Here is a 27,824-nt window from a genome sequence, read left to right on the forward strand (position 1 = left end):
GAATGTGCTACTTCAAGCAGCACACGACACGAGGGGAGGAGGCCATCGAGGGCAAGCAAACGGGAGGCTGTATGCAGGAGAATGGCTCAGAAAAAAAGTTCATTCAAGCGGCGAGTGCGCTAGGCAGCTGGCTATTAGTACTGTAGAAGTGATGAATTAGTGTCAACAAAGGCCCACTCGCGCATCTGCATAGTGTTCTTTACACTTATTTGCGAGTCGCTGTCGCATTCTCAGAACCGTTCAAAAAGTGCAGAAAAACGTTTTTCGCAACTACAGACTTAACAGTCTGTAGTACAAAGTCATTGTTCGCATTTTTCAATGTTTTTCGATTTGAAATTACATGCGAACAAAGGTAATCGAGAGGTAATAACTCAGGACACCACGGGTTTGTGATCATACAAATATATACATAAAAAATATATTTTGCGTTTATGGCCAAATATTCTTTACATTTTTGGTGATACAAGGCTACATGAGAACAACAGGAGTGAGAGTACAACTTCCTGGGGCTGACCACTATATATCCATACCCCAGGACACCACTGATCTCTAATCAGTTTTTGAACATCAGAGAGGAGTGGTGCAATGTCTGGTAGGAAGGGAATAATTCCCCCCCCCTCCCCAACACACACACACAGCAGGCACTGCACCCCACCCCCGTGCATACACATTTTTTTTTTTCACCCTGATGAGGTCCTGGCGCTGACCTGGCAGATGGTCCTCAGTCCTCCCCTGTCCCGTGCTGGAGTGAAAAGATCAACTAATTAAACTGCACCCCATTTCCATCTGAAAGGCAAAAAGGGACTGAGGAGGCCTTTGGGAGCACTGTGGACGCAGGGGGTTACCCAGACTGCCTGCATATTGATTCCCATCCACAGCCATGTGGAATAGCTCCACTGCCTACCGTCCCCAAGGGGGATTTGGGCTGTCAATATCCAGGTGTCAGACCAAACAAAGTCTGTTTGTCTCCCATACAGCTGAGCAGAAATGTTCTCCTGAGGAGTTATAACTTTAGCTTCTCAGATGTACCTTTGGCAACCAACGTCACAGAGATAATAAACCCAAGTGTATGTATAATAAGGTTTATTTGTTCCTGATCCTTTCAGTATTTATAATGTCTTAAATACTTAACATTTTATACATCTGTTAGTCACCCTGATATAAATACTGCTATGCCATGTTAGATTAAATGAAAACCAAGCACATTTCTGTTACTTTTAGAACTCATAAGACTTTGTAGATCCTGCATATATTTCACCAGAATGATAAGCCAGAATCCAGTTTATTTAAATACTACTGAAAATTATGTGACAATGAGCCAATGTGCATTTCTCCTAGAACTGACACAGTTCCTTGCTGGGTGTCTTAAAAGCTTCAGTCGTAGCGTTATGAAGAATTGAGGTTCACCACATCCTTGCATGGCAAGATTTACTCATGCATTGATACTGCACAAATACATCATGAGGAAACATCACCACTTAAGACAGGGCTTGAGTCAAAGTGGGAATATCAGTTATGCGTATCTATACAGGGATCACAGGTTCTGCTCTTGGGAAACTTCTCAGTACTCATTTTTCCCTTGAAATTGGCATTTTATTGATTTTAATTTTTTGCTGTGTGCATTTTATAACTTATTTTCAAGGCTTCACATTGGACCGTGTGTTCATTTAAGAGAAGTCTTTCTGGTAAGAGCATAAGAGCATGTTTTTTGTAGCTAAAGCGTGACATACCAAGTCAATGTAATTCAGAAGCAATCCTTCTGCTGAATCAAAAGTGAAAAACTGAAAACCTGACTGAGCAAAATCTTTGTGCCCCACTCTCCTCAGCCTCTCATTCTCCTCCTCTATGTTCTTTTATTTCTTTCCCTGCCATCTGGCTCCCCCTATTGGTGGCTCCCCCAAGGTGAAAGGAGGAACCTCGGTAGTGAGAGGTGTGAAGCAATCCTGGAATACGACGTTATTACAATTCGTATACCATACTGCCTTTTTGTAAAGAATTGTAAATTGAAATGTTGATCACTGGTCTGAAGAAATCCATCAATAAATAAATGTCATTTTGGGCAATGTCTGTAACATTCAATTCCGAATTCCACAGATCATGAGCGTCTCTCAATTTTCAGGAGTGACATATTAGCAATATGTTGCTGCTGAATACATGCAAGTTACATTTGTAATTATCATATGTACATAAGAAGTCATGATTTTATGTGCTTCCAAAAAAGGTCTCAATTAAACCTGTACTAAAAAGTTGATGGATGGGTTTAGTTTTTCCTTTTCTCAAAGTTCAGCTCAGTCAATTGCAAAACATTGAAAAGCCAAAAAAATCTACCAAATGCATGAAGTGTTTTTCAGCATTTGAAATGTTTTATGTTACATTACATCACATTCATTTAGCAGACACTCTCAACCAGAGCAACTTCCACCACAAAAGAACAGAAGTGTATCCATTCAAGCTGAATGAGCAACGGTGTCAGCCCAGGCTAACAACACTCCCAGACCAGTGAGTGTGTGCATAACACTATTTAAGCCCTACCACAAGTTAACCTGTGCAACCTGACTAGATACATCACACATCACAGAATCCAAAACACACCACGATACTACACATAAAACAAACTGCAAAACGTTTCGGATTAAAATCAGATTAACATGCATATAATCAGATTAATTTAAATCTCCTAACATTTATGTTGAACAGAGCACTGTTTGTTTCGACACATTTTAATTTTTAAGACGTTTTTGAATGTTTTGAAATAACTGGCAAGAAGCACTCAGACGTAACTCCCGCCCCATCTCCCCAAAGTCTCACACGCTTGCACATGCAGGGATCGTGTTCTGCTTTGGCACGGTTCCACGGAGAAATGGAGTAAAATCTGCGGGTTTTCTACAAAGCTGTACTATTCTTATCTGATGGGCCAAAAATTTCCTCTCACCCACACCTTTTCTTCCAAAGTTTATTTTCATGTTTAAGGTCCAGTTGGTGACTCTGTTAAAAAAGGAAGATAAATACATGAACACTGTGTGGTCAGCTCTCTGCTGCCTTCCCACACATCCGCTGCTTTCTTGAGAGACACGTGATTCGCACAGGCCAGCAGTAGCAAGGGAACCACAAAGGTGTCTGTGTCTTTTAGCAATTTTCTCTCTCTGTGCTTACCTCATGGCAGGCTCACCTCTGCTTATTCAATGCTACCGGCCGCTCTCAGTTTGCATTGGTCGCGTCAACGCGTGAGTTTCGAACTCAGAGTGCACAACAGACGCATGTTCCATCGCTGTGGGCGTACGTGAAAGCGCTGTCATGTCGGTGGCTGGCCTACACCTTTGTTGGAGCGGTGGATGTATGTGCCCCCCCCCCCCAACACACACACACACACATTCATGTTTTCCCTCACACTTAAAACTACTGAATGGCCTTCATGGTGTTTTGCCTATCCCTTCAGACATTGACATCATTCCATGAGACTCTGTTCCAAGTTTCAACCGCAGGTATAGATGCATGCAAGTTGAGTGTCACCATGGCTTTCATCCGCATTTGCAACATGAGTACTGACCACCTACTGCCAAGCGCCCGACCCATTGTTCCATCTACCGTAATTAACTTCACTTGGCACTGCCCCTCATTTTCAGACACAGATGTCAAATTATTCCCATTATTTCCTTCAGGGATGTTACCATTCATGAGGCACCAAGTGAAGGAGCGTAGACCCCAAACAGCTCTTGCAGTTCTTCCCAAAGGTCAAACGACAACAAGGCGAAAAAGACTTGGGCTCATAATCCAAAGGTTACTTGTTAAACAAAGTCTAACTGTATTGACAAAATGTAGCTGGAACAAAAGCCAGCATGACACGGTGTGGCCCTAGACAGAACAAAGGAAACAATGAATCAAGTTGCCATCTGCAAAATCGCATGTCGGTTACCCACAAAACTACAGTAAGAGTAGTATCAGCTGGTGCTCATTAGTTGGGTTATGCTGTTGCTGAAGGTGTGCAGAACAGCAACATTTCTGATAATTATATGCACAGAAGAAGCTGTGAGTCACACATAGCTAAAAAAAAAGTGTTTCTGATGAAACAGTTCATGTCAAAATACTGAAAAGCCAGAATAAACAACCCACAAGTTTTCAGATAAAAAGAAGGCAGCCATGATGAACTGCCATCTGTTGCTTGCCAAGTGCATGCAGTGTATCAAAAGTTTTGAGTTATAATCAAACTAATGCTCAATCAAATTCCCCCACATCTATGTTAAGCAGGGCATTACATTTTTTTCTGACATATTAATTTTGAAGACATCTGTGAATATTTTGAAATGAGTGGCAAGCAGTCACTCAGGTAGTTTTGTACAAAGCAGTGGAAAAAAAAAGATTTAGCATTGATACAAGGGAAAGCATCTTGGTGGTTGCTGTCGGCATTTTTTGTGAGCGGAAACTGCAGCCTGCCAGCTCTGAAGAGAGGTTGAAAAAGGGACAGAGGTTGCGACACAGCTTCCCCAGATGAGCAGTACAAATTCTGACTTGAGGCCCCACAATTCGGCTGGGGGCAATAAGACCTATTCTCAGTGTATGGCCTAATTGTGCATAAGTTTGCTGTCTCTGGCACCCTGTGGTGGACAGAGAATGACAGGGAGCTAACAGTAGCTGTGGCCCCCAGTCATGGGTCAACCCATCTTGAAAGGTGCTCACCTAGTACAACCAGGCACATTCCAACAAAGCAGAGCAGAGATTGAATGTACGCCCTGGCTCACCTTAGGTGGATTTTCTACGAGGACACCGGTTGATTTTATGTTTGTTTGGAAGGAGCTGTGGAAACCGCTGTTTCTTTTGAAATTTTTGGTGAGTGAATAATGATGGTCATTTTGAAAACAGTTATTTCTTCCATACCTACTTCACATAACACTTAAACAGTAGATGTGTGTGTGTTTATGCGTGTGTGCGCACACACACACACACACACACACACACAGGCAAACCCACTTTTACATAAATGAATTAGCACTGTCATCTCAGCTGCTGCATTGTGACAACAAGACAGCACAATAAGCACTGATCTCAGTTCTCTCAGTTACATAACTGCCACAAAATACAGCAAGATAAGCACTGACCTCAGTTCAGTTAAGTAACTGCCAAGAAGCTGCTAGAGTCACTGCGATCAAAAGATAATAACTGAACGATTTTAGATGTGATTTTAAAAGTTGCTTTATTTATGATTTCATTACTGCTACATTGCTAAATTCATTACTGATCAAAATGAATTCAACTTCCAAGGATATTGTTGGTCAATCAGCATTTTCGTTTCCAAATAGCATAGCATTATTTGCAGTCTCAGCAGAAATGTAAAAGTAACATGTGCATCTGTTCAAGCCACACTTGTCAGCAGGACCCTAAACAAGACACAGTACACCATTAGCGGATTTATTAAGTGCATTTCCCATGTTCTTACGTTTGTTCTGTTATTGTCCTATTATTAGATGATGTTCTTATGTCCCATGCATGTCAAAGTGGATGTGGTTGTGGTAGGTGGCTTGGATTGTTTTATGGGACAATGCCCATGATATCCTGTCCTGTTTTTTTGAGGCTCAAACTCTTTGTTTGAAAGAACCAATATACTACCACCCTTTGCACACACTTCTGTTGTTAGCCAGTTACTACTGATCAATGTTTTTGAAGATTTTAAAAGCATCTTCTTCATCACTGTATCTTTTTTTACTTTTTTGGGTTATGAACACTTTGAATAGATCAAAGTCTGAGAAATGCAATTCAACTTTTCAACTTTCGGTGCGAATGAGACAAAGACATGGCAAAAAATAAGAGCCTATGTGTGCGTACTACTGAGGGAAGGAAACAAATTGAAGTTCTCAGAGAATGGTTTGTAAGCCACGTTTCTCAAGAACCTTTTTGGTAATGGATGATTCATTTCTCAAAGGGCACCAAGGAGTACACCCAAAAGTGACCCTTTGAACTCTCAGGTCTTCAAGCCTCCTACTCATTTTCTCATGTGAAAAGCTGTGTCAGTTATGTGAGGTCCAACAGGTTCTACAGAGCTGGCACGGGAAGTACCTCTGACTCTCAGGGTACCAGTAAACTCTGCCTTTTCACAAGCACAACTTCCCATCAGCCATGTTGACCTGCAAATAGTATCACCATCCATTGGTTCAGCACTTAAGCTTATTCTGACTGATGTTAAGGTGGCAGATGGTGTGCTGAGCTGAGCAATCTAACATACAACGACCTCAGCTTGACTCTTATCTGTAACTCCCTTGAATTCAGGCAGACACCCTCAGAGGGCACCGGTTCATTTCATCTGCTGCGGCGCGAACAACAGCGAAGCAGCTGATGGACCCATTCTATTCCCTGTAATATTTATCAAGGTGGTGAAAAACATGAATTGTGAAAATGAGTCAGAGCTGTTTTTATTAGTATTCTATTTTACTTGTGAATGTTGGTCTCCATGTTTGCTATCAACTGTCTGATTATTCCGATGAGAAATAATAAACATCTTAAAAGAACACTTTGCTACATAATTTTTGCAGCATAATCAGATTTTGAAATCTTGTGCACATAAACACCATGGAATTGTTTTTTTTTTAGAACATTAGCAATAGGTATTACACAAAATGTAGGTTTTCATCAAATTTATATTAATTTTTATTTTTGAAATAAGAATAAAATATCTCAAACTTATTTCAGGTTAATAGGTCAGGCGTTCTATTTCATATATGTAACAATTGATTTTACAGAGGTGCATCCAGTAGAATTTGTACATTTGCATAGAATTTGTACATTGCAAAATTACATGCATAAATTCATGAGAGAAACAGCAATATAATTCATATTTGATATACACATAATTTATATTCATAATTGATATTTCATATCATTTAAATGTAATATAATTTTAAAAATGGCATACCATAGAAATAATAACCTCTTTGTGTGCAGAGTGTTTTGCTCACACGTCTGACCACAAATGCAAGAATTTTAATAGAATGATTATAATCATAAATAACATGTAACATATAATAATATCTAATGCAGTGATATAATTTGAATATGTCTTTATCCATTAGTAGAACAATAGCAAGAATTGATTGTCTTTGTCCATATTTATGAGTTAATTATGATTAAATAAAGAATAAAATCAATTCTTGCTTTTGTTCTTCTTGCTCATATCTGAAATTCATATTTTATCTTCAGATATTCAGATTTTAGCATTTTATTATACATAAGTACTTGTAAATTATTTAAATTGTTTTTTTTTTTTTTTTTTTGCCAAAATAATTCACATCATGTAGGAAGGTGTCAACATAAGGAAATTCACTTACTAATGCTTGTGTTCCAACCTTCAGTGCAATAAACATTTAGCAAACAAATAATGCTATTATCCTGCTTTGTGTTGTGATATTTGAAACCTGAAGCAACACTTCGGTGTGTGGCTCTGGTTAGACCCAGTGATGTTCACTCCAGTAGCCAAGGAGGCAGTGCAATGAATAGGTATCACTTGGACAGGTTGATGGAGGAGAGGCGGGTGCGGGAGATGGCAGACCCAGAGTGGGTGTCAGAGGCGCCAACGGAGGGGGTATGAGACGCCCCCTGGTACAGGCCCAGACCCCCAAAGCAGAAGCCACGGGCACGGCTCTGAAAGTGTCGGTCCAGGAGAAGGTAGATGATTGGATTGGCGCAGCTGTTGAAGAAGGCCAGGCAGGATGAGAGGATGAGGCCGTGAGCGAGGAGGTTGTGCGTCTTGCAGGAGAGGGTCACGCCCAGGACCCTGGAGCCCATCAGGACACCCTTGAGAGTGTTGAAAGGTAGCCAAGAGACCAGGAAGGCCGCGACAATGGCGAAGACGATCTTGAGTGAGTGCCGGCGCCTCGTGTCCCTCTGCGGGTTCCTGGGTACTCTGTGGTGCCGCAGCCTGGCAAGGATGGACCCGTAGCAGAAGAGGATTACCGCAACAGGAAGCAGGAAGGCCAGGAAGAAGGAGGCCAGGCTCAGGCCCAGGAACACGGGTGACTCCCTATCCTCCACACAGAGGTCATCGCCTGTGTGGTGCACCACACCACGGAAGACCAACGAGGGGACGCCCAGGAGCAGCGAGGACACCCACACGGCCCCGCAGGTGAGCTGCACGCCACGCCCGGTCCGCAGGAAACGAGAGTCCAGCAGGCGCACCACGGCCAGGTAGCGGTCGGCACTCATGCAGGTGAGGAAGAAGATGTTGGAGAAGCGGTTGACGGCGATGATGTAGCTGCTAAGCTTGCAGAGGGCATTGCCAAAGTCCCAGCGGTGGTGGTGAGCAGCAGACACCGCCCACAGTGGCAACGTGAAGACAAACACCAGGTCAGCCATCGCCAGGTTGGCCACGAAGGTATCCACCAGCCGGCTGCTCTTGTGCTTCCCACACATGACTGCAATCACGAAGAAGTTTCCTGAGACGCCCGTGAAAAATATGAGAAAGTAGAACAGGGGCAGGTAGATGTGAGAGAGAGGAAGGACTACATCCTGGCAAACATGTTCACTCACATTCCAGTCCAGCAGCTCTGTGTAGTTCTCATCGTAGAAGTAACTATAGTCTTCCATTTCAACTGATCCAATTAGTCTCTACTATAGAAACAACCACGTCTGAGATATGGGACCTGTGTGCTACACGCTCGCTGGTACAAGGCATACTATGGTACTGCGTCACATGCTCACAAACCACACTGCCAGGTTCTCTTTTTTGCAGAATGTCTTCAGCATCGTTTAGTTTCTCTTTTAATCTCCACTTCAGTCAAACACCAACGAAGAGCAAGGCATGCAGGCATCTTGAGTGGCATTTCCTGTAAAAATTTGTTTTGACCACCTGAAAGAGTACCTGGTTTTCCCCCTGAATAACGTAGTAAAGCTACCTCAGTTGTGTATATATTTGCTCACAATGTCAGAGATAAGACCTGCTTTATTGCTTCGTTTATTGTACAAACATACTTCATTTTCTTTTTCATCATTAAAAAAGGTCCAGATTAAAAAGGACCCCTGTTAGTTATTGCAGTTCTCCACACAGTCACAACACAGCAACACAGCAACACAGTCACAGAAAATATGCCAAGTGGAATCTGATGAATTCATTTCATTTTTTAGTAAAATATATAACAATTCCGTTCTGAATAATCTTGCTTGAAATGAGGACCTAAGCTCTATAAACATTAAATCGCGCTTTTCTTCGAACAACATTTGAAACGCGTAAGTCTGGAAGACATGAAGCGGTTTCGGTCATTTCTGAGATTTTCTCACGTGAATGGGGGGGAAATGCTTGTATTGCTCGGGTTTTTAGATCGAATGCATGAAAACAATTGTGGGGAAATTACGAAACATTTTCCTAACAATACATTTCATGAAGTATCTGCATGTAATGCATGATGCTTGTATTTATATCTCCACTTAAAATTAAATACAGGCCCAATGAAATCTATACATTTTGTAAAATGGAAAATATAAGTATATATGAGAATCATTACGGCGGGTCACCGTTTAAAGTAATGATAGCTACACGGACAAATGTTAATTCTACATCATCAGATATTCAAAGGCTGCGTTCGTTTTATCAAAGCGTTCAAGCGCGACTGAAGATGACCACAGTATTAAGTGAACTTTATACCGTTTCAGGCTCAGCGCCAGGAGGAAATACAGAGGGGTACAACTACAATCCACGGGGGTGCGCAAAAAGTCATACTATGTAGACACCAGGGTATAAGAAGACAACTGGGGGGTGCATTGAGGCCAGACTTGGGGTGCAATGCACCCCTAAGACCCATAATAGCACCGGGGCTATCTCAAATTAAGAATGCCCCATTCAAAGAACCGGGTTTTCTACTGATGTTCAGGCAGTAGAGGACGCAAAAACTGTCCGTGGTATTCGCCATCCAGTTGAAATGGGTGAAATTTACAGGTCTGGAGACACGGGCTATCGCCGTCGTAAAGTCGTTTTCCCAAGCAAATGCGAGCAACGCCTCGCTAAATCGGAAACGCACGGAGAGAGTAATGTCACCGTGCAGTTAGCACATAGTTGTATCTGCTTTTCCCATAAGTCTGTATAAGGCATGTACAGTAGTACAGTTACACACACAGTAGGCCATGGGGAATAAAAATAGGAAGGAATTTTACAAATGGGGTCATTGAGTACTCTGATTAATTTCAGCGAGCCAGTTTTAAGTTTCATATTAATGGGGAAATATTAACACTTCTGAAAACCGGTGCATTAGCCTACCTCAATTACTGAGAACCTCAGAGAAGCTCAAATTATTGGAAGTGTAATGTTGCTGCATGGATTGTAGATGTGCAATTTTCAGTAGTTACTAATATTACTGTATTATTACTTATAATTGCTTGACACTCGATGGCAGATCACTTTCTCATTAATTCCAATCATATACCTTCTAACTGCAGGTGTTGTATGTTAAGTTTCTTAAGATGTCCAGATAGAAACCATACACCATACAGTGAAGCAAAAGTAGCGATTGCACATAACTAACTGTACACATAACTTGTGTTCAAGGAGGTTTCTCAGTCTTCTGACGATTCGCTAGGCGTCACGTTCTCAGTCCCGCAACATACCCACTTCCTCATAGGCGTAATTTACGGTGGGGGCGTGTCCCCACCACTTTTTGTCGTGGCCCATTTCGTCCCCACCACTTTAAAAAGGTGTGAACACGTCGAACCCGTCATTGTCCCCAGCACATTTCAAAACAAACTGACGCCCATTCACTTCCAACTTACTCTGTAGGTAGCCTACTTGTTTGAAATTTGACAGACTGGCTTAAGAGTGCAACAGCAGTGTTAAGCCAGGCACTTGCGGCCTTTAGGCTGCAAATCCTGAATCAGAATTTAAATGTCAAAATCATTTACCACAGTTGTACCAAAAAGGATGGGGATAAATACTTAGGGGATGGCATTTCATTCAAGGCGATTCATCTGAATGATTGCGTTTTGCTGTTGAGTTCGAAGCTGAGGCACACTTTGTAGTGTTTACTATGTTTGACACTTTTCTTTGATTCATTCTTGGAATTCAGAATTTAGAAATTTCATTTCACTGGAGTGAATCAACATTCAGGACACATTGTTTGTCAAGACATCCTGTTTATTGTCTTAGGCTTGCTGAGGCTACAAAATGTCACACTGCTCCATAACTTACTGCACTGAAATTGCCTGGACCTCCTGTTCCAACCACTGCCTTTGCTCCCTTTTTCTCTCCTTCTCGCCTTCTCTCTCTCTTCTTCTCTATGTCTCTCCCAGCAAGTGCTTCTGAGGCATGGCAACCTGCTGACTTACCAGTTATAATGAACATGATGCATTACATTACACACAAAATGCATGTAATGTAAATGCATGTAATGATGCCTGGACCACTGCTGTACTGTCTACTGTCAGAGGGAGGGTCTCCACTGAAGGCTTGCCCAAGGCCACCATTCCATCCCCTGTGCACCTCAGTGGTTATAGAATGGAACTGCTGTAATGAACTGATGCCTTTTATGTGCTGTCCCAATGTTTTTCTAGTATACTATTTCTGCCTTTTCCCAGGAGTCACTCTGCTGCATTTTCCATGGTCAGGGAGTAATTTTCCAGTATTTTTCCCAATTGGCCCTGGGTTTTCTGTTTTTTTAATTCTCTCTAGAAAATCCAGAATGCTACATGTACACCAAATCCCCAATGCTACATGTACACCACTTTGTGACGCAGCTGTAAAAATACAGTAGAACAAATAAAATTTGCTTTGATTTTATATGATTCATTTAAATTTAAAATCTAGATGGAGGTGGCATGCATCCCTTTCTATTTGACAAACAACAAGCCTTAAAAAAAGGTCCAAAAATCAGTTGGTTAATATCCCATGGAAGTTTGAAGAAGAAGAAATTCACAGCCCTGCTGCAGAAGAGAGATTTTACTTCATTCTCATACAACATATATGCATTGCTTTAATGTAATACATTTCACAAGAAATGTTTGTTGCAAAGGAATAAGCACAGCAAAACATATTACAAATGCTGCATTTTCATCAGAATTCTGGCTGATATTTAAAACAAACCTTTGACCAGCACCACAAGATTTCACGACCAGCCCAGAATACATGAAACATTCTAGCCAACCACCGTATGATAAACCTAGTGTGATCACTCGTAACTGTAAGTAATAACTGCAATACTAATAAAGTTTTTTTGAATATTTGTAATACATGAATATTTATAGGGGTGAGTGAAGAAATCTATGAGCCTTATACAAACTGCTTTTGAGTTTGCAATCCTTGAAACTCTAACCTTAAAGCAATGAAGAGAATTCATGTTTTAAATCAACTAGCAGGCAACCTTTACCCAAACTACTGTACAGCAGTGTACATAGACTGTAAATGAACCCCCCTAATTTACTGAGCCTTTATAATGCCATTGGCTTCACTGGTGAAAGCATCCAACTCAGAATGAAAACAGGACAGAAACCTGGATCTTGGTCAGTCTGAACACACAAACTACTGTATTTTTCATATTCTCAAACTACTGTATGTCAACCAAAATGTCAACACACTGTGTCTATAGGTTGATTTGACATTTAATATAATATGTTACTAGCCTTCCTTGAATAAACCCATGCCTTACTGTAGACCTGATCAACTCCAGTCTAGAGGAAGAGGAGTCAGTGCAGAAATGTCTTTGATCAAGCACACAGTGTGGACACACACCTATCATTCGAATGCATACCATATTTGGCTAGGTAGTTAGCTACCTTTTCACACAGCTTGCTAGATGGTGAACTGAGTACTCTGAGAAGACAATATGTAGCTAACTAATTAGCTAGCCAGTGGTGCCAGTCAGGCAATAGGACTGAACCAGTGATTGCAGGTCTAGTCAACAGTGCACATCTTTGGGGCACAATAGCTATATATGCTCAATCAAGACAGTGATTCACTGATGCAAGTGGCTAAGCACCTGGATGGAGGCCTGGATTCCCGTTAGCCCTCCTGGATTAGGGTGGTGTAGCCCTGTCTTACATAAAGTCTTTCAGAAAGTGTCCTTTTGCTCTTTCCTCCTCTGGCAAATAGAAGAATATCATACAAAAATAATACTTTCACAATGCGTTTACTATAACAGAACAACATATCTCACAGTTTCACAGCATGCTCTTGTACATATTCACTGGATCCCAGCCTCCTGGATCAGGGTGGTGCAGCCCTATCTTACATAATGTTTTTCAGAAAGCGTGCTTTCACTCCTCTTTCCTCCTCTGGTAAATAGAAAAATGCCATAAAAAATAATACATTCACAGTGAACAACATATTGAACACACATTCATAGTGAACACATATCACAGTTTCACAGCATATTTACTTGCATACACTACAGTAAAAGCTACTCTAGCACTGCAACCAAATATACAGAGTTCCACTCACACCCACTAAAGAGTGTCCTGCTCATATGTATGTGTATGTATGGTTTTCTCTTTCGCCTTTCTGCATCTCAATACATTCACAGCCAGCAGAATTTGTATATGTTTTTTCATATTAATGGGTTTGATTTGTTCCTTTTTCCATGGCTTTTGTTCATTGGTTAAATTTGTAGTTAAGAGGCATATTTCAAAATAACATCTTCCTGATTCATTTTGAATTTTGCAACATAATAAATAATTTCGAGCCCTGTTGCAGAAGATGCCTGGTTTCGGAAGGGAGAATAAACTCATTGACTTTGTTGATTTAGTGCAGAGAAGATCCTTTGGTATCCCATCACCCTTTGCTTCTTAGTCAGGTGGTTCTGCAGTCATTATGGGAACTAGAAAAGATGGGGTCCAGTGAAGTTGAGGTCGGGGGCTCAGGTGATGTCCTTGATGTTACCTGCCCTAAGTGGTGGTAGACGAGGAGAATGTTGTGGTGAGGCAGCAGCAGGGAGAGGAGCAGCTGAGGACCAAGGAAGTTCTGCTGAGGATCATGGGAGTTCAGCCCCTGTTGCCTGGATGTGTCGCAGTTTTTCTTTGACCCGCACGAACTCTGGAATATTCTCCTGGTCTTCCCTTCTCTTTATCTCCTCTCGCTCGTACTGTGGTACAAGATCGCCATGGTTATGCAGCATGAAGCCAGGCATTGAACTACACGGTAGCTTGGAAGCATTTAAACTGGGGTGCCTGTCTCAAATGAGTGAGCTTGAATCAATTGCTGCAACTGAAAAATCAAATTAACTTGAATTGAATTGAATGCAGATAGACGTTTGTTTTTAGGTCACAAATTAAAAGACATAAATTGACAAACCTTAACCTTTATATTTTACAAGTAGAAACACACCTCCATGTATGCATTTCTTTTACAAAGGGCAGCAGGGAACTGTTAAGTGATATCCAACTTAGATGTGTATTCAATTATCAGCTCAGTTAAATTTATCCTTGTGGTTTAGTCCTGTGTGTATCGGGGGTGGGGTGCAATACTCCCCTCAGTAGTTCTGTTATATGTGTCCTGGTGCGGAGCAATATATCTCCAGTACTTTAGTTGTGTGTGTACTGAATGGAGTGCTATACTTCCTTCAGTACAGCGGTACTGTGTGCATAGGCCATAGATTAGCGTACCTCCAGCAGTTTGAGTTGCCTCTTGCGGAGCTCCTGCTGCAGGTCGGAGGGTGGCTGGAGGGCCTGCTCCTGCTCCCTGTGCTGCTCCAGCCTCCGCTGCTCCAGGACGCGCTGCAACTCAGGCTTCTCCCCTGCCTGCAGGACCCTGACCGCACAGCAGAGAGCAGTCACACACCCAGCACAGTCACATGCCGAATGCGGTCACACACAGAGCGCGGTCGCCCTCAAAGTACAGTCTCAGGCAGTGGGCACAGTCACATGCCGAATGCGGTCACATATAGAGCACGGTTACTCTCAAAGTACAGTCTCAGGCAGTGGGCACGGTCACATGCGGTCATGTACAGAATGCCGTCACTGGAAGAGTAAGGTCACACACTGAATGCAGTCACTCACTAAGCGTGGCTATGTACTATAAACAGCGCCATCACTCACAGAGTATGGTCATGCACTGAGCAGGACCGCACACTGAACATTTTCATGCACGGACCACGATCATGTAAAGACTAATAAAGTCCAGTCAGCCACAGAGCATGAGTGAAATGTAAGGCCAAACATTAACAGCATGTGCCTTTCCATATTTGTCTATCCTGCCTGTAGGACATGTCAACAGGGCAGTTCATCACAGATCATGATTGCAGAAAGAGTGTGGTTGCCCACAGAGTGTGGACACTCATTGAGTAGTGTCACTCAGAGCCCATAATAACAAACAAAACATGGAGATCTTCAAAGTTACATACATATCACGGTCAAACAGATTGCAGTCAGCTAGGCAGAGAATGCTATGCAGAGTAGTCATAATTCTGTTAAAGTGATCCAGTATTAATGTCAGTTTAATGGAATAATAACAGACTGGGAAAATGGAACAATGGGAATGAAAGTTTACAGGAGTCCTTTTAGGATTTTTATGTTAACATTTTGATAAATGCATCTTTTCACACTTCTCGCCAAACTGAAATGAGCAAATTACCACAGTAATAGTTTTATTTCAGTCTTTTTAGTGTGCATGTGTGACATTCACTTCTTTCCCTAACCCTTTTCACACAGCTGTTCTGAGAACTTTGCAAAATAAGCGTCTCTGCATTAATCCGATCAGTATAACACTTGACAAGCAGATTTTTTAAACGTGTGACATATTAAGATATAGATAGCAAAGCCACAACTTCACTGTTTAAGCATTCACCAGTTGTGGTTACTGGTGAGAAACTGCCTGTGTTTCCACTTTAATGCTATATGTTTCATATATGTGAACATGTGCTAGTGTAGTAGCCACAAATTAGAGGACTACAGAATATGGCTTTGCACCTTGTATGCTTATTCTGAATAGCAACTGTTACTGAGCAGAAAAAAGGCAACTTCCTTCCAGTATATCACAGACATATCTTTGTGCTGCCTCTTTGTGCTGTTTGTCTATTAGCTATGCAAACATGGCCATTTCAGTGTTTTACAATTATTATCAAATACTCCTTAGACTCAGATGACCATGAAACCACTTGTAGTGACACACTGTTCATTTCAGCATTCTTATTAGCCACTAGTAGGGTTAGCATTTAGCAGAATGTCCCATGTGTCCCCAACACCACCTGATTCAAAACAAACTCTTGATACAACAACAAATATTGATAATGCTATTCTCAGCCCTTATCGCTTCTCAGGAAGAAAAGTACCAGGATGTATATTATTGTGTGTCACCCTGATATTTAAGCTGGGTGCAAACTTGGGACCTGTGGTGTGGCCTCAGGCAGTGTGTATTTAGCAGTTCCAGGAGACTTGAAGAAAGCTGGGAAATAAAAGGATCCTCTTCATGGTCTCAGTTCTGCATGAGACATATGTCAAAGTCTGATCAAATGAAATCTGCTCTCCTGTCCCCCAAAATATGTAAATAAAGGATATGAATCTCATTATGTATAAAATAATAAAAAAAAAACTTCATTCTGAGTTTGATGTTATTCATGCATTTTGAATCGTTAGGAAATTGCCTTATCATGACCAGTGTTTGTTTACAGGTGTGGTCTCTTGTTTGATTTAACGATAACTCATAGAGTAATGTCTCTTGACATTGTCTGAAACATTGACACAGGAATTACACAGTGATCACAGATACACACTTACTGAACTGGATACATCCACAAGCAGAACTGAGAAAAAGGAGGCAAGGCTGGGTGAGGTATTTCAATCCAAGAATCTTTTCCTCAGCTTCAAATACTAATCCATGCTTAAACCAGACACTGACCTGTTTTAAATGTATCCAGTTTGGGTAAAAGTGCCCATTGTATATTCTTTATCCTATATCCTTTACTGCCCACCCTATAAACTGCTACAAGCAACCTTTCCTTTGTAATAAAGATTGCTTGTAGCAGATCTGGGGATTGACATGGATTTTCACAATTGCATTACATTACTAGCATTACAGTCCTTATCTAGAGCAGTGGACATAGCTTACATATCATTAATTTATGCATTTGGATATTTACTGAAGCAATCCAGGTTAAGTACCTTGCCCAGGGGCACAACAGCAGTGCCCCTCCTGGGAAATGAACCTGCAAGCATTGGGTTACGAGCCCTGATTACCTCTCCACTACATTGCTGCCCAGGAGACGATGGACTCCATTGTTGTGATATAGGCTCCACAGGGCTCAGATGTTCTTGTTACCATCAGTGACACAAGGTGGATACTACCCCCCTCCCCGGTTGCTCACCGTTTGTGGCTGAGTAACAGCTCACGTGGCAAATCATGGCTGGGTGTCTCCACAATATGATTGGTCAGTTTGCTGCGTGGCATTATGAAAATGGACAGGTTACTGGGCAGGGTGATCTCAGTGTTCTCAGTAGCCAGGTTAGGTGTGGAATGATGGGATATGTAGTTTTCTAGAACATAAAGAAATCATGCAGTTTACAAATAACGCAAACAGTTCACATTTCCTCAATCAACCTCAAAACTGACACTGAAACTGAAAACTTAACAGATGCTGCTGTGTTATTGGCATTCTAAAATGATACCACACATTGGGTAGACAATAGCAGTATAAAAATTAAATAATAATGTGAAATAACATAAAGGGCTATTGAATGACTATTCAGCAGGCATTCCAACAAGCTTTATTTAGGCTCAGGCTTACCTTTCTGCAGGTTTAAGATCCTATTCTCTGAGGGTTCACCACAAACATGAAATAAAAAGCAAAGAAGCAGAGATAAAAACACTTGTGTCAACTTCTGACATCACTTCATTCTGACTGCAAAATGCAATATGTAAAACGACTAAAATGACTCAATATGTAGAATAGACCAGACTGCTGGCCTTCAAAGAAGGAACACATTTTTCAGTGTTTAAGGCACTGCCTATTTTTATGCAAACTCAGAGAACTAAAATCTCACAGAGCAGGACACATGAAAGATGCATCTGTGTGGAACTGCCTTGTCTCATCCAATTTTTAATGCAGTCAAGTAATTGAACAGAATTAAATGGTCAGCAGTCATGGATTTAGTGTAGCGGTGCCAAAGGCAGCCAGATTAAAGACACTATTTTAAGATCTGGAAGATTCTACTTAAAAGCTTACCAGTTGAGGTATTCTGTCTAGGAATACCTTTCCTACTTTGTGGGTGCTGGATTTGTGCTTTAAAATTTACCCTAAGCAAGATTTTTTTATTTTAAAATGCACAGCAATGTGACAAACACAACCGGCTCACAACAGGTAAAACTTGCTGTTGCATGTGTACTGGTTAGCTCAAAACGTTCACAGATGCTATGTGTGGTTCCCAATGCGTCTGCTTCCACCTCCATATCCAGCAATGCGTAGAGGTTACGCAGATCTGTATCATGACTACACGCTGAACGCAAATAATATTTGTCAACAGAGAACGGAGATCTGCTGAGACTTCTTTTCTGCCCCCTGCTGTACAAAGGATGTATTTACAGAAAGCGTACTGTGCTCTTGCAAAGTAGGTTGTGTTAACCAATACCTTCCTACAAAGCTGATGAAACTCTACCCCGTGCAACCCAATGAAAAGGCAACAGTAGCTGTCTTATCACCAATGCAGCACAGACCATGCGTTTTCCTCCATCTTTGTTGTGAACATATTTTCTGCTGTATTTTTCCAGTTATGCTAACAGAAAATATATGTTGAAATAAACAAAGAACATTTTGATATATGCCAACCTCTTGACTTATGGAAAGTATTTCAGCATTAATGGTTGCATGTATTTAATTGCATGTGATGGACATATTGCATATTGCATACAGCTTGCATATATATTATTTGATTATATTTGATGTCATAATGCATATATTGTATTATATATGGTTAAATTGCAATGCCTTCATAATGCAGAATTTAACATTGCTATTTTATATGTGAAAATGGCAATTTACATATTTTTTCTTTGATTAAATCTAATTTCACAGTTTGAAATCTATTACCTATATTGTTAATAACATATTTTCCATACGTCATATCATTTTTACATAATGTAGCAAATACGTCATAACCATTACCAAGACATTGACCCCTCTGTCAATGGAAAACCATAATCAAGCATGACATACATCCCTTCATTTATCAGAACATTACTGGTTCTGCAGCCAAGCTGCTAAACTTCCAATGTTTGCAATTTATTATTAGCTGGTGGATCAAACTCCTGGTGGAATGCCCCAGAATTTCTGCACTCTCCTAGAATATCCATTACACTAAATGTAAACCTGTCTTACCTGACCTGTGCAGTGAAGCGCTGCAAGGTATCAGTTAACTCACTGTACTCTTTTAAGGGAATATAACGCTGATCCAACATGGCTTGCCCACACACAAACCTGTCTCCTCGGAGGGCAGAAGCAGCAACAGTGGGCACCTCTGCCAGATGACCCTGAAGCTTCCCGCCGAAGCCACATCACCCCAAAAAAAAATGAGGAGCATCACATTTAGGAGGAGCCAGATGGTAGATTACGTCTTTAATAGAGCTGACTGCAGCAGTAACAGTTGATACCTTTATCTACCTGGCCATCCAGTCCAGTCTACACCACAGGCCCCCCTTCCAGCCTCCCCCGCGCTTCAGCCTCTGAGCCTGCTCTGCGTGCCACTCCGCATCCTCCCGTTGCTCTGCATTTAGGAGCTCCCTACTATCTACGGCCCTGCATTAGCGTCCCAGCTTCCTGGTATGGACAGCAGCAGGGTGTTTATCTGGAAATTGACGATAAAGCAGGGTGACGCTGATCCCTGGGGTGCCACCTTGAGCTGGAGCCAGAGGCAGAGCCAGAGCCAGGAGCGCGGCGGGCCAACAAGGAGAGTGACAACTGATCTCCTGACGTCCTCCTCTTCCCTCCAGCTCGGCCAATCGCAGCGCTCCAGTTAAGGTTGTTGACAGAGGTGAGGGTCCGCCCACACCAGGAGCTCAGATATCCTCGTGGACCGCAGGCTGTCCTGTTTGACTGTCCATTTCCTTCTCCGTGGATGGATACCATTGCAGAACAGCTGATTAACATTACATAACCGAGTTTGATTAAATCATTTTCAGACGGTCTTCAGAAGGACAAGATGGGATGGGGAGGATACAGGGCAGATAACCACTGTAAACAACTGTATATTATACATATTCAGCTGGTTGATTACAACCTGACCATAGATGGATGGTGGGTGTTCTTAAATTAAGGCCACGGTGTGCAATAGGACACATTCATGTTTCATCTGATTTGCCCTTCGGTCCCCGTTGCTTTTGTGTGTTAGGACCCCATGTTGGGTTTTGATAATCATAGTGGTAAATGAACAATTACACACTGTGATTGTCTCAACTTCTCACTTATCAAGTTTGGATGTTTGTTTGTGCTCACTTGTACCAGGGACACATTGGTTTGTTGGAAAAATCTATACACCAGCATCTAGGCTAAAATTAGTTATTGCTCACCTTTGTTTTACCAGGATGCTGTGCATAACAGAGCTTCTGCCTCATACTTGTGTTTTCAGACTGCCATAAAAACAGGAGATATGATATGTTTAAACTTGCCTTAACACTGTCAATGGAGCATGAACAGCTTTACAGTTCACACACCAATGCACTGTTTCACTGCATGTTCCTAAAATGGCATACACTTACTTTTGGAAATTTTGGAATATTGTAATGAACTTTCAAGAATGATGGCAGATTGCAGATTTGATTTCAGATTTCAACGATGAGGGTAGAACAATCAATGTCTGTAATGCATCCAATCCTAAAGTAACTGTATCCCCAAGCCTCTTCAGTAAATCAAAACTAATACTCTCCTATCGTGGCAATACTGTATAAGAGTCAACTGCCAGGATCGTCCAGTCCCTCAGTTTAGAGAAGTGCAATCATTACATGAAAAATTTAGAAATGCAACCCACTCCTCAGGAATAATCTCCATTTATGTACATTTTCATGCACTGGGTTAAAAAAGCAACATTGTACAGGGAAAACTGTTACTACCTATGACTACAGTATACGTCTGTGCGTTCATGTTCTCCAAGTGCTGCCAGGCTACAATTAAGCATAAAAAACACTCACTTTCTTGCGCTGGAGCCGTCCATAACAGGAGCTAACAGGTTGCCAGGGGATTGTCTTTCACGGTTTTCCCAGGTAATTTTTTAGATCCATTGTCAGAGTGCGTGCATCTCCATACCTGTCTACCTCTGCTTTTTTCTTCTGAATGGAGCAGCACTTAGGTGTTACAACAAGGAGACCACAGATGACCATACAGTGTCCTTCCCGAAGAGAACCTCCAGGTTTTCGTAGTATCAACACTGCTATTAGACGTCCCCTGAAAGCTCATTACACCAATGAAGATTAAGCCACACGCCAATCCCGATACAGAAGCTCAAAGAGAGATAACCTAATTGCCATTGACACGGGTGCTTCTTTTAACAGTAACATGGTCCTGTGCTGGTTCTGTTGTCTGATCCTTGACCCCCCAAGCTCTTTAACGTGTCTTGTTAATCTGACACCTCTCCTAACTGCAGAACTTGAATGGTTTTGAATTTGATTAGTGCTTACAATTTTGTGACTTTCAGTGCATATGCACCCATGTGATGAAAAGAACATTGAAAGATCCCCTATTCTATGGCCCAGCTCCCCACTAAGAGGAGATAAGATTTAAAATATTCTCGTGTTAAACAGTATAACCACTACTACATTAAAAACTCACATGTTTGCATGATTTATTACCATGTGGGGTTAACTGCTGTAATCTGACAAAGGAGTGGTATTTTTATAAACAAGCCTTTTCCCCTCTGTCTGCCAGCATCACAATAGGCTTACAATAAGCTTTTAACTTAATGAGGGTTGGACCTATACCATCAATACCAGGGCTCTCAAACTGATTTTTATGGGGGCCATATTTTGAACCACCTGTTTTTAGTACATATGAAGATATACCTCTTGTGTATAAACAGTTGTAAACATATAATTGACAAAATGCATCAGGACACACACTTAGTATAACAGCACTCCTGCTGAAGTCACTGATCTAGTTCAAGAACTGTGATCTACACTGTATGTAAATAAGACTCATAGTATGATTTAAAAGCAGTGTCCCCCCACCCCTCAAAAAATACCTTTTTTTTGCTTTTTAATCATCTTTTAATCATAATCCTTTCCTCATCACTCATTCCTCATCATTTTTCCATTTCTTCTCCTGAACTGACAGTCCTATTTCTCAAATCAAATTTCTACTGGTGTTTGTTTTCCTTTTAGTCTGCTAAAAGCACCCATTCCAAGTGACATCATCCTTCTCTGGGATCGACTACTCTACCCTGACAGGCATGCATCTCGTCCCCATTTTAAGTGGCGTTCGACTCCTCAGCCTTGCCCCTGCGTGTTTACGGTTAGGGTAGCAGCCGTAAAATGAGGAGATAAAACAAGTCAGCTTTGCCTAACAGACTGGAACTTCTTGTAGGTGGTCTATCGCAGACTGCGAACATGACAAACGGTATGTTTTTAAATTATTTTACCTAACAACGGCATTTGTATCTTGATCAGTTATTTTGCTAGTTAACGTTAGCTACATGTCTCGTCTAAAACAGGAAGTAGGTAAGTTGGGGAATTGAGGACGTGGCTCCGCTGAAATTGCATGTACCAGGCCGTGAAAAGATTGTACATTTACACCCGAACAACAGGCTAAATTGAAATTACAAAGCAAAGTTTGGCATAACATGGCACCGTGTTTGTGTATATGTTTTAGTGTGTAGCCACGAATTCACAAGGAACGGAGGATTTTGTTAGCTAGCTGCTCGCTATTTAGCTGCTCAGAACCGAGCATTGACAGCTGTTTAGCTGTCTTACCTTGCCAGTGTCTTGGTAAACGGCGGCCCTGTTGAACAGGGTGAAACGTTAAACCTACCACTGTTTTAAGTAGGGTGTCATTAGCTGTCTGTCTAGCGATTCTCCCGAATTTATGCTAACATTGCTCTGCCTCTGAAACACCCGTTAGGTAGGGAATCTTTAATTTAGCTGGCTGCCCAGCTGACTAAACTACATTTCTACCTGCCTACCTATAGCTAGCTAGTTACAATGTACCATATCTTGCAGTTGCAGTATACTGTATGAGCAAGCAAATTCAGAAAGGTTGAAACGGTTTCTTAAGTGTAGCTTTGACAAAACGGTGAAAACGGATGCCACAGCTGCAAAAGGTAGAAGAGGCTAGTCAGCTCTTTAATCCCTACATCAGTACGCTCAGTGGAACACTCGGTGCGTGAATGTTTTTATGGTTAGAAAAAAAACATAATTTCTTACGTTTTCAAATAAATAAATGTCTTCTGGTGTTGCATTGTAAAAACACGTATGGCACAACTGAAAATAGTTTAAAGAATTAATTAAATTGTTGCGATGTGAAAATAGTTTATTTCAGAAACTGTGTGCACCGTTGGCCCACTCATCATGGTGACGCAGGAAGTATGTATAAATACTGCTTAAATTTTGTGTCTCATTAAACCATTGTCAGGTAAGAGCAATCAAACCAAGTGCGCACTTCACAGCTTTTATAAACTCAGAATGTAGGAACGCTGCTTCAGATGCCGTTGTGAGGGAGTTGTTCACGGATGACGTCTTTCCGGACAGTGTACTCTTTCGATGGGATCCTGGTGTTCGGTCTCCTGTTCATCTGCACCTGTGCATACCTGAAGAAGGTCCCACGGCTAAAGAACTGGCTACTCTCGGAGAAAAAGGGCATCTGGGGCGTCTTCTACAAAGGTAGCATAAAAAAAGTGTTGCCTTGGCATGTTGTGTTGTTAAGTTCACCACACAAGAGAACAGATCTGCAAATAGGGACGGGTTGCTTTTTATTGTTTTAATGTTCATTTATCCCTGAAAGGGAAAACAGTGGTTTTGCAGACCTGTTTTAGGTGATTTATTTATCCTGAGCCATTCTAAGAAACCTCAACAAGTCACATAATATACACCTGTATTTTTTCTACTGCTTTGCTTTTCTCTGACGTTAAATATTAAAACTCAGACAAAGCCTAAATAAAGTTGTCAGTCAAATTGATGTATGAATCAGTAGTAGATGAAGAGGAATCTCCCTTCAAATGCACCATTTCAAACCACCACTTCTGCTTTAGTCTCCTCAGGTTTTAGGAATGTCGTCAGTGTAGCGTTGCAATGGCATAAGTGACTTAGTTCATTATGTTATCTCCTCTTTGAGTATGAAGTCATTCATTTTTAGATCAGTCATGATTTTAAGACGGATAATTTGGGCAGCAGTGTAGCATAGTGGTTAAGGAGCAGGACTCGTGACCAAAAGGTTGCCAGTTCAATTTCCCGCTGGGGAACCGCTGTTGTACCCTTGGGCAAGGTACCTAACCCCCAATTGCCTTAGTAAATATCCAGCTGTATAAATGGTTAACATTGTAACTGATGTAAGTCGCTCTGGGTAAGAGTGTCTGCTAAATAATGTAATGTAATTCATGCAATGTAATGCAATAATGTAATGCAATTCATAAATGTAATGTGTAAGATATTGATCATTTTTCCTTCTTGCTGGCAATATCAGCTGAGGTTTTAAAATTTTAAAAGGGATTGGTAAAGTAGACTACAGAAGTTATTTTAGGATTACTTCTGTCAGCAGAAAAAGAAATAGCTGGAAATTAGTTGAAAATAAATGTAATACTGATATAGTGGAGTGTTCTGATAGTCAGAGAGTTATGCACCATAGGCTATAGCATACCAGGATTTGTAGAGGAGGCAGAGGTCCTTAGAGTGACCAGAATGACACAGTCCCAGATACACTGTAGACTGTAGGAAGAATGCTGCGCACAGCTGGGTTGTTGTTGTCACCATTTCTGTGTTCTTATCTTCTCATATAAAGGTGTGGTAGCAGTCCGTTGCCCTGTTACCTATACATCACTGTAACAATGATTAATTGTGTGTTTGTTATCAAAAAGGTGATATCTCTCTTTATAAATCCGAGCAGGGCATTAAAGGCTGCGATGCTACAGTGGAGAAAACTAATACTAGTGACAGAAAAGCATCATGACCCCCCCTACCACCACCATATCATTTGTTCATTTATTCATTCAGGGTCTCAGGTGTGTTCTCCAAAACACATCCTGTCATTGTTCAAAATTAAAAGTAAAAAAGCCACCTCTATCTGACATACCAAATCTTTGCCTTGACACCCCAATATCAGGGATAGAATCAGCCCCAGTCTTATCTCAAATAAGAGAAGTGGCCCCTATCACTTCTGTCACCTCAAACAGTAAAATCAGACAGTTGTGATTGTGTGCATTCATCTTAACAATGAGAGTAAGGCTAGATCTGTCCAAACGGGATTTTCCCCTATCTTAACATACAGCTATAGGAAGTGTCTGACTTGGATTTAGATTTGATTAGATGGTGAAATTTATCGATATTGGACTGAATGCAGTGTGTCATTCTCTAGTGCAGACCAGACTGTAACTTTTTTTTAAACTCTGTAGACGTCCTTGGGAGATTGATATCAGCTGCATGTTCGGCCAAGTGCTGGTGATCTTGTTTTGCCAGGCACTTTCCCATTGAATATGCAGACTAACCCTGTTTTTAAATAAGCATCTGTGCCTGCCCATGTGCAATCTATGCTTGAATAAAAGCATGGATGAAAATGTTATCATGGTGTGCTTCAGCCTGCTCACTTTGTCTAGCTGGAGCCCTTGACATCTGCTTTTTAGAGTTCTGTTTTTATAGTTGGCCGTTTTTCTCCCTGTGTTGTCCCACTATATACCATACAGATAGTTTGGTAGACACTGTACTGAAATTGTGGCTTTTGAAGTCAACTCCACATTGATTGGTCAAAGTAAATGAGTTTGCTGTCACACTGTTACAGAAGTATACAGATATCATGCTCATACTGTCCTCTCATTTCACAGGTGCTGTGATCGGTACGAGGCTTCACCTGGCAGTTGCGCTGTCATGCGTGTCCATGGCCTTCTACGTGCTCTTCATAAAGTGACGGAGGATGAGACATGCTTGCGGACACTATAGAGACAATGTGCCAGACAAACCTTTATGGCCAGGGCTGGTGTGTTGGACCAGCACTGCCCTCTGTTGGCGTGGAGGTCCAGACTCTGCACTTTCCCCATCTGGTGTTCCCTTCAGGCACTATCAACTACATCCTGCAATGACAAAGCAGAGAAAACACATCAATGTGCAATTTACTTTTCATTTAATTGTTAATACTGGATGATGAATTGTAAGGAGAAATATATATATTGGGTAAAGGTGAAGGATGCTGTAGAGACTTTATGTCCACAATTATAGACCATGTTTTTAGATTTTTTTTTTTATTGTTGGTTACCATTTAAAAAGTGAATTAACAGTCTTATTACTAAAGAAGAGCCAAAGGTTGCATTACAGAAGAACTGTAGAAGTGAATTTTGTCTCAGCTAGTAGGTGGGTTATTTTTACATTTGCTTCAATGCAGTCTCAATAAAAGGTTGGGAAATGTGTCTAAGCTTTTCAGGTTCATTCAGACCTTGGTTTAAGAGATTGTCTCAGCAGGATCCTTTCCATAGTCCACACATTTAATAAAAGAAAGATGCAAAAGATCTGCATATCTGCCAGATTTAAGTTTTCTAACAGCTTTAATTGTTTTTGTGGAAGTCCATTTAATATTAAGATGAGTGCCTTTGGATGAGGACCAATTTAGGAATAGATAAAACAGTTTTTATGTCTAAGTTACAGGGAAGTAAACAGGCTGTTATAAAATGCAAGTACATCAAGCACAAGTTTTTCCTTATTATTATAGCATTGATGATCTGTTAAAAGATCCGTAGTTGTAATTGTAGCATTAATCTGTAGTCAATATCCTGAATAGCAGAGATCTGTAAATATAATTTTAAGTGGAGGCAATTTCTTAAACAGTGGATGCAAGAACAGTTATAATCGTACAGAAGTTATTACTGCAAAGGTTAAGCAAAAAATGGAGAGCATTCAGTTTATGGATGTGTGTGATATATCCTTATCACTCCTCTTATATTTTGTTGGAAGTTGCCATAATCATATCCTTGGTACATTTATGCAGGTTTTTTGATCAAGTAAAGGATTAAATCAGATATGATAGTGCTTTAATGTTGTGATGTTGTACAATAGTGAGTCTCCTCGCATTTAACTGCAAAAAAATACAAGTTATAAAAGCAAATCACAAACCCAAAGCTGTTTTGGAGTACAAAGTGATTTCATTTTCTGTTTATGTGTGTTGTATTCTTGAAGAATAAGATGAAGGAAAAGTAAAACTTCTTTGTAATCTTAATGGCCGCTCTTTGTATGAACACACTGTTTTATAAGTCAGAGCCGCAGTTTTTAAGCTATGAATGGGGCATGAAAAGGGCTGTGTTCTACAATTTTCCGTTGGGTCTTACCACCACACTCCTCTAGATTCTCTGTTGTGGCCAAAGTGTTTGTACAGGGTGGTCAAGAGCAGTTCTGAGCTCCGTTGCTTTCAGCGGGGAGACATTATGGGAAACGCTTCACCATTTAGTGCATACTGTTTTCAGGGGGTCTTGGACTGGCCTTCTTTCTGTTTCGTTTGTCAACCTGAATTCAAGAAGCAATCAATATTTGGCAAGCCATAACTGTTCTTAGACTCCATCTCACTAGATAAGGGTGCAAATAGTTTTAACTCAAATGTTTTCCTGTAGCTGCTCTTTGCCTGTGTGCTCAGACTTGCAAAGGTTGCAATCAGGATCTGCATGTCATTAACTCACACAATACAAACATCAGCAAGTCCCTGGGGGCTGAATGCAGGAATCATGATGTGTGAGTGTGAGAGTGTGTGTGTGTGTAGGGGGGGGGGGGC

The 27,824-nt window shown here is 41.1% G+C and overlaps 3 protein-coding genes across 3 annotated transcripts; 1 reads left to right on the forward strand and 2 right to left on the reverse strand.

Annotated features, from left to right (window-relative positions):
* Positions 1–7,485: 7,485 nt before the first annotated feature.
* LOC118780317 (probable G-protein coupled receptor 25) lies at positions 7,486–12,355 on the reverse strand. The gene is made up of 2 exons (XM_036532752.1): positions 12,336–12,355; positions 7,486–8,554 (listed from the first exon to the last, which is right to left on the reverse strand). Exons 1-2 carry the CDS (start codon positions 12,353–12,355, stop codon positions 7,486–7,488), a joined length of 1,089 nt encoding a protein of 362 aa, XP_036388645.1.
* A 1,528-nt stretch (positions 12,356–13,883) lies between these two features.
* Positions 13,884–17,338, reverse strand: zgc:195245 (uncharacterized protein LOC565483 homolog). Its single transcript, XM_036532753.1, has 3 exons — positions 17,256–17,338; positions 14,560–14,704; positions 13,884–14,039 (listed from the first exon to the last, which is right to left on the reverse strand). The coding sequence occupies exons 1-3, from the start codon at positions 17,336–17,338 to the stop codon at positions 13,929–13,931; spliced, it is 339 nt and encodes a 112-aa protein (XP_036388646.1). The 3' UTR covers positions 13,884–13,928.
* Positions 17,339–22,361: 5,023 nt separating this feature from the next.
* LOC118780779 (protein kish-B) lies at positions 22,362–27,817 on the forward strand. Its single transcript, XM_036533462.1, has 3 exons — positions 22,362–22,487; positions 23,615–23,746; positions 25,897–27,817. The coding sequence occupies exons 1-3, from the start codon at positions 22,478–22,480 to the stop codon at positions 25,977–25,979; spliced, it is 225 nt and encodes a 74-aa protein (XP_036389355.1). The 5' UTR covers positions 22,362–22,477; the 3' UTR covers positions 25,980–27,817.
* The last annotated feature ends 7 nt before the right edge of the window (positions 27,818–27,824 follow it).

This window comes from Megalops cyprinoides, chromosome 7 (genome assembly GCF_013368585.1).
Source record: "Megalops cyprinoides isolate fMegCyp1 chromosome 7, fMegCyp1.pri, whole genome shotgun sequence".
Taxonomy (NCBI): domain Eukaryota; kingdom Metazoa; phylum Chordata; class Actinopteri; order Elopiformes; family Megalopidae; genus Megalops; species Megalops cyprinoides.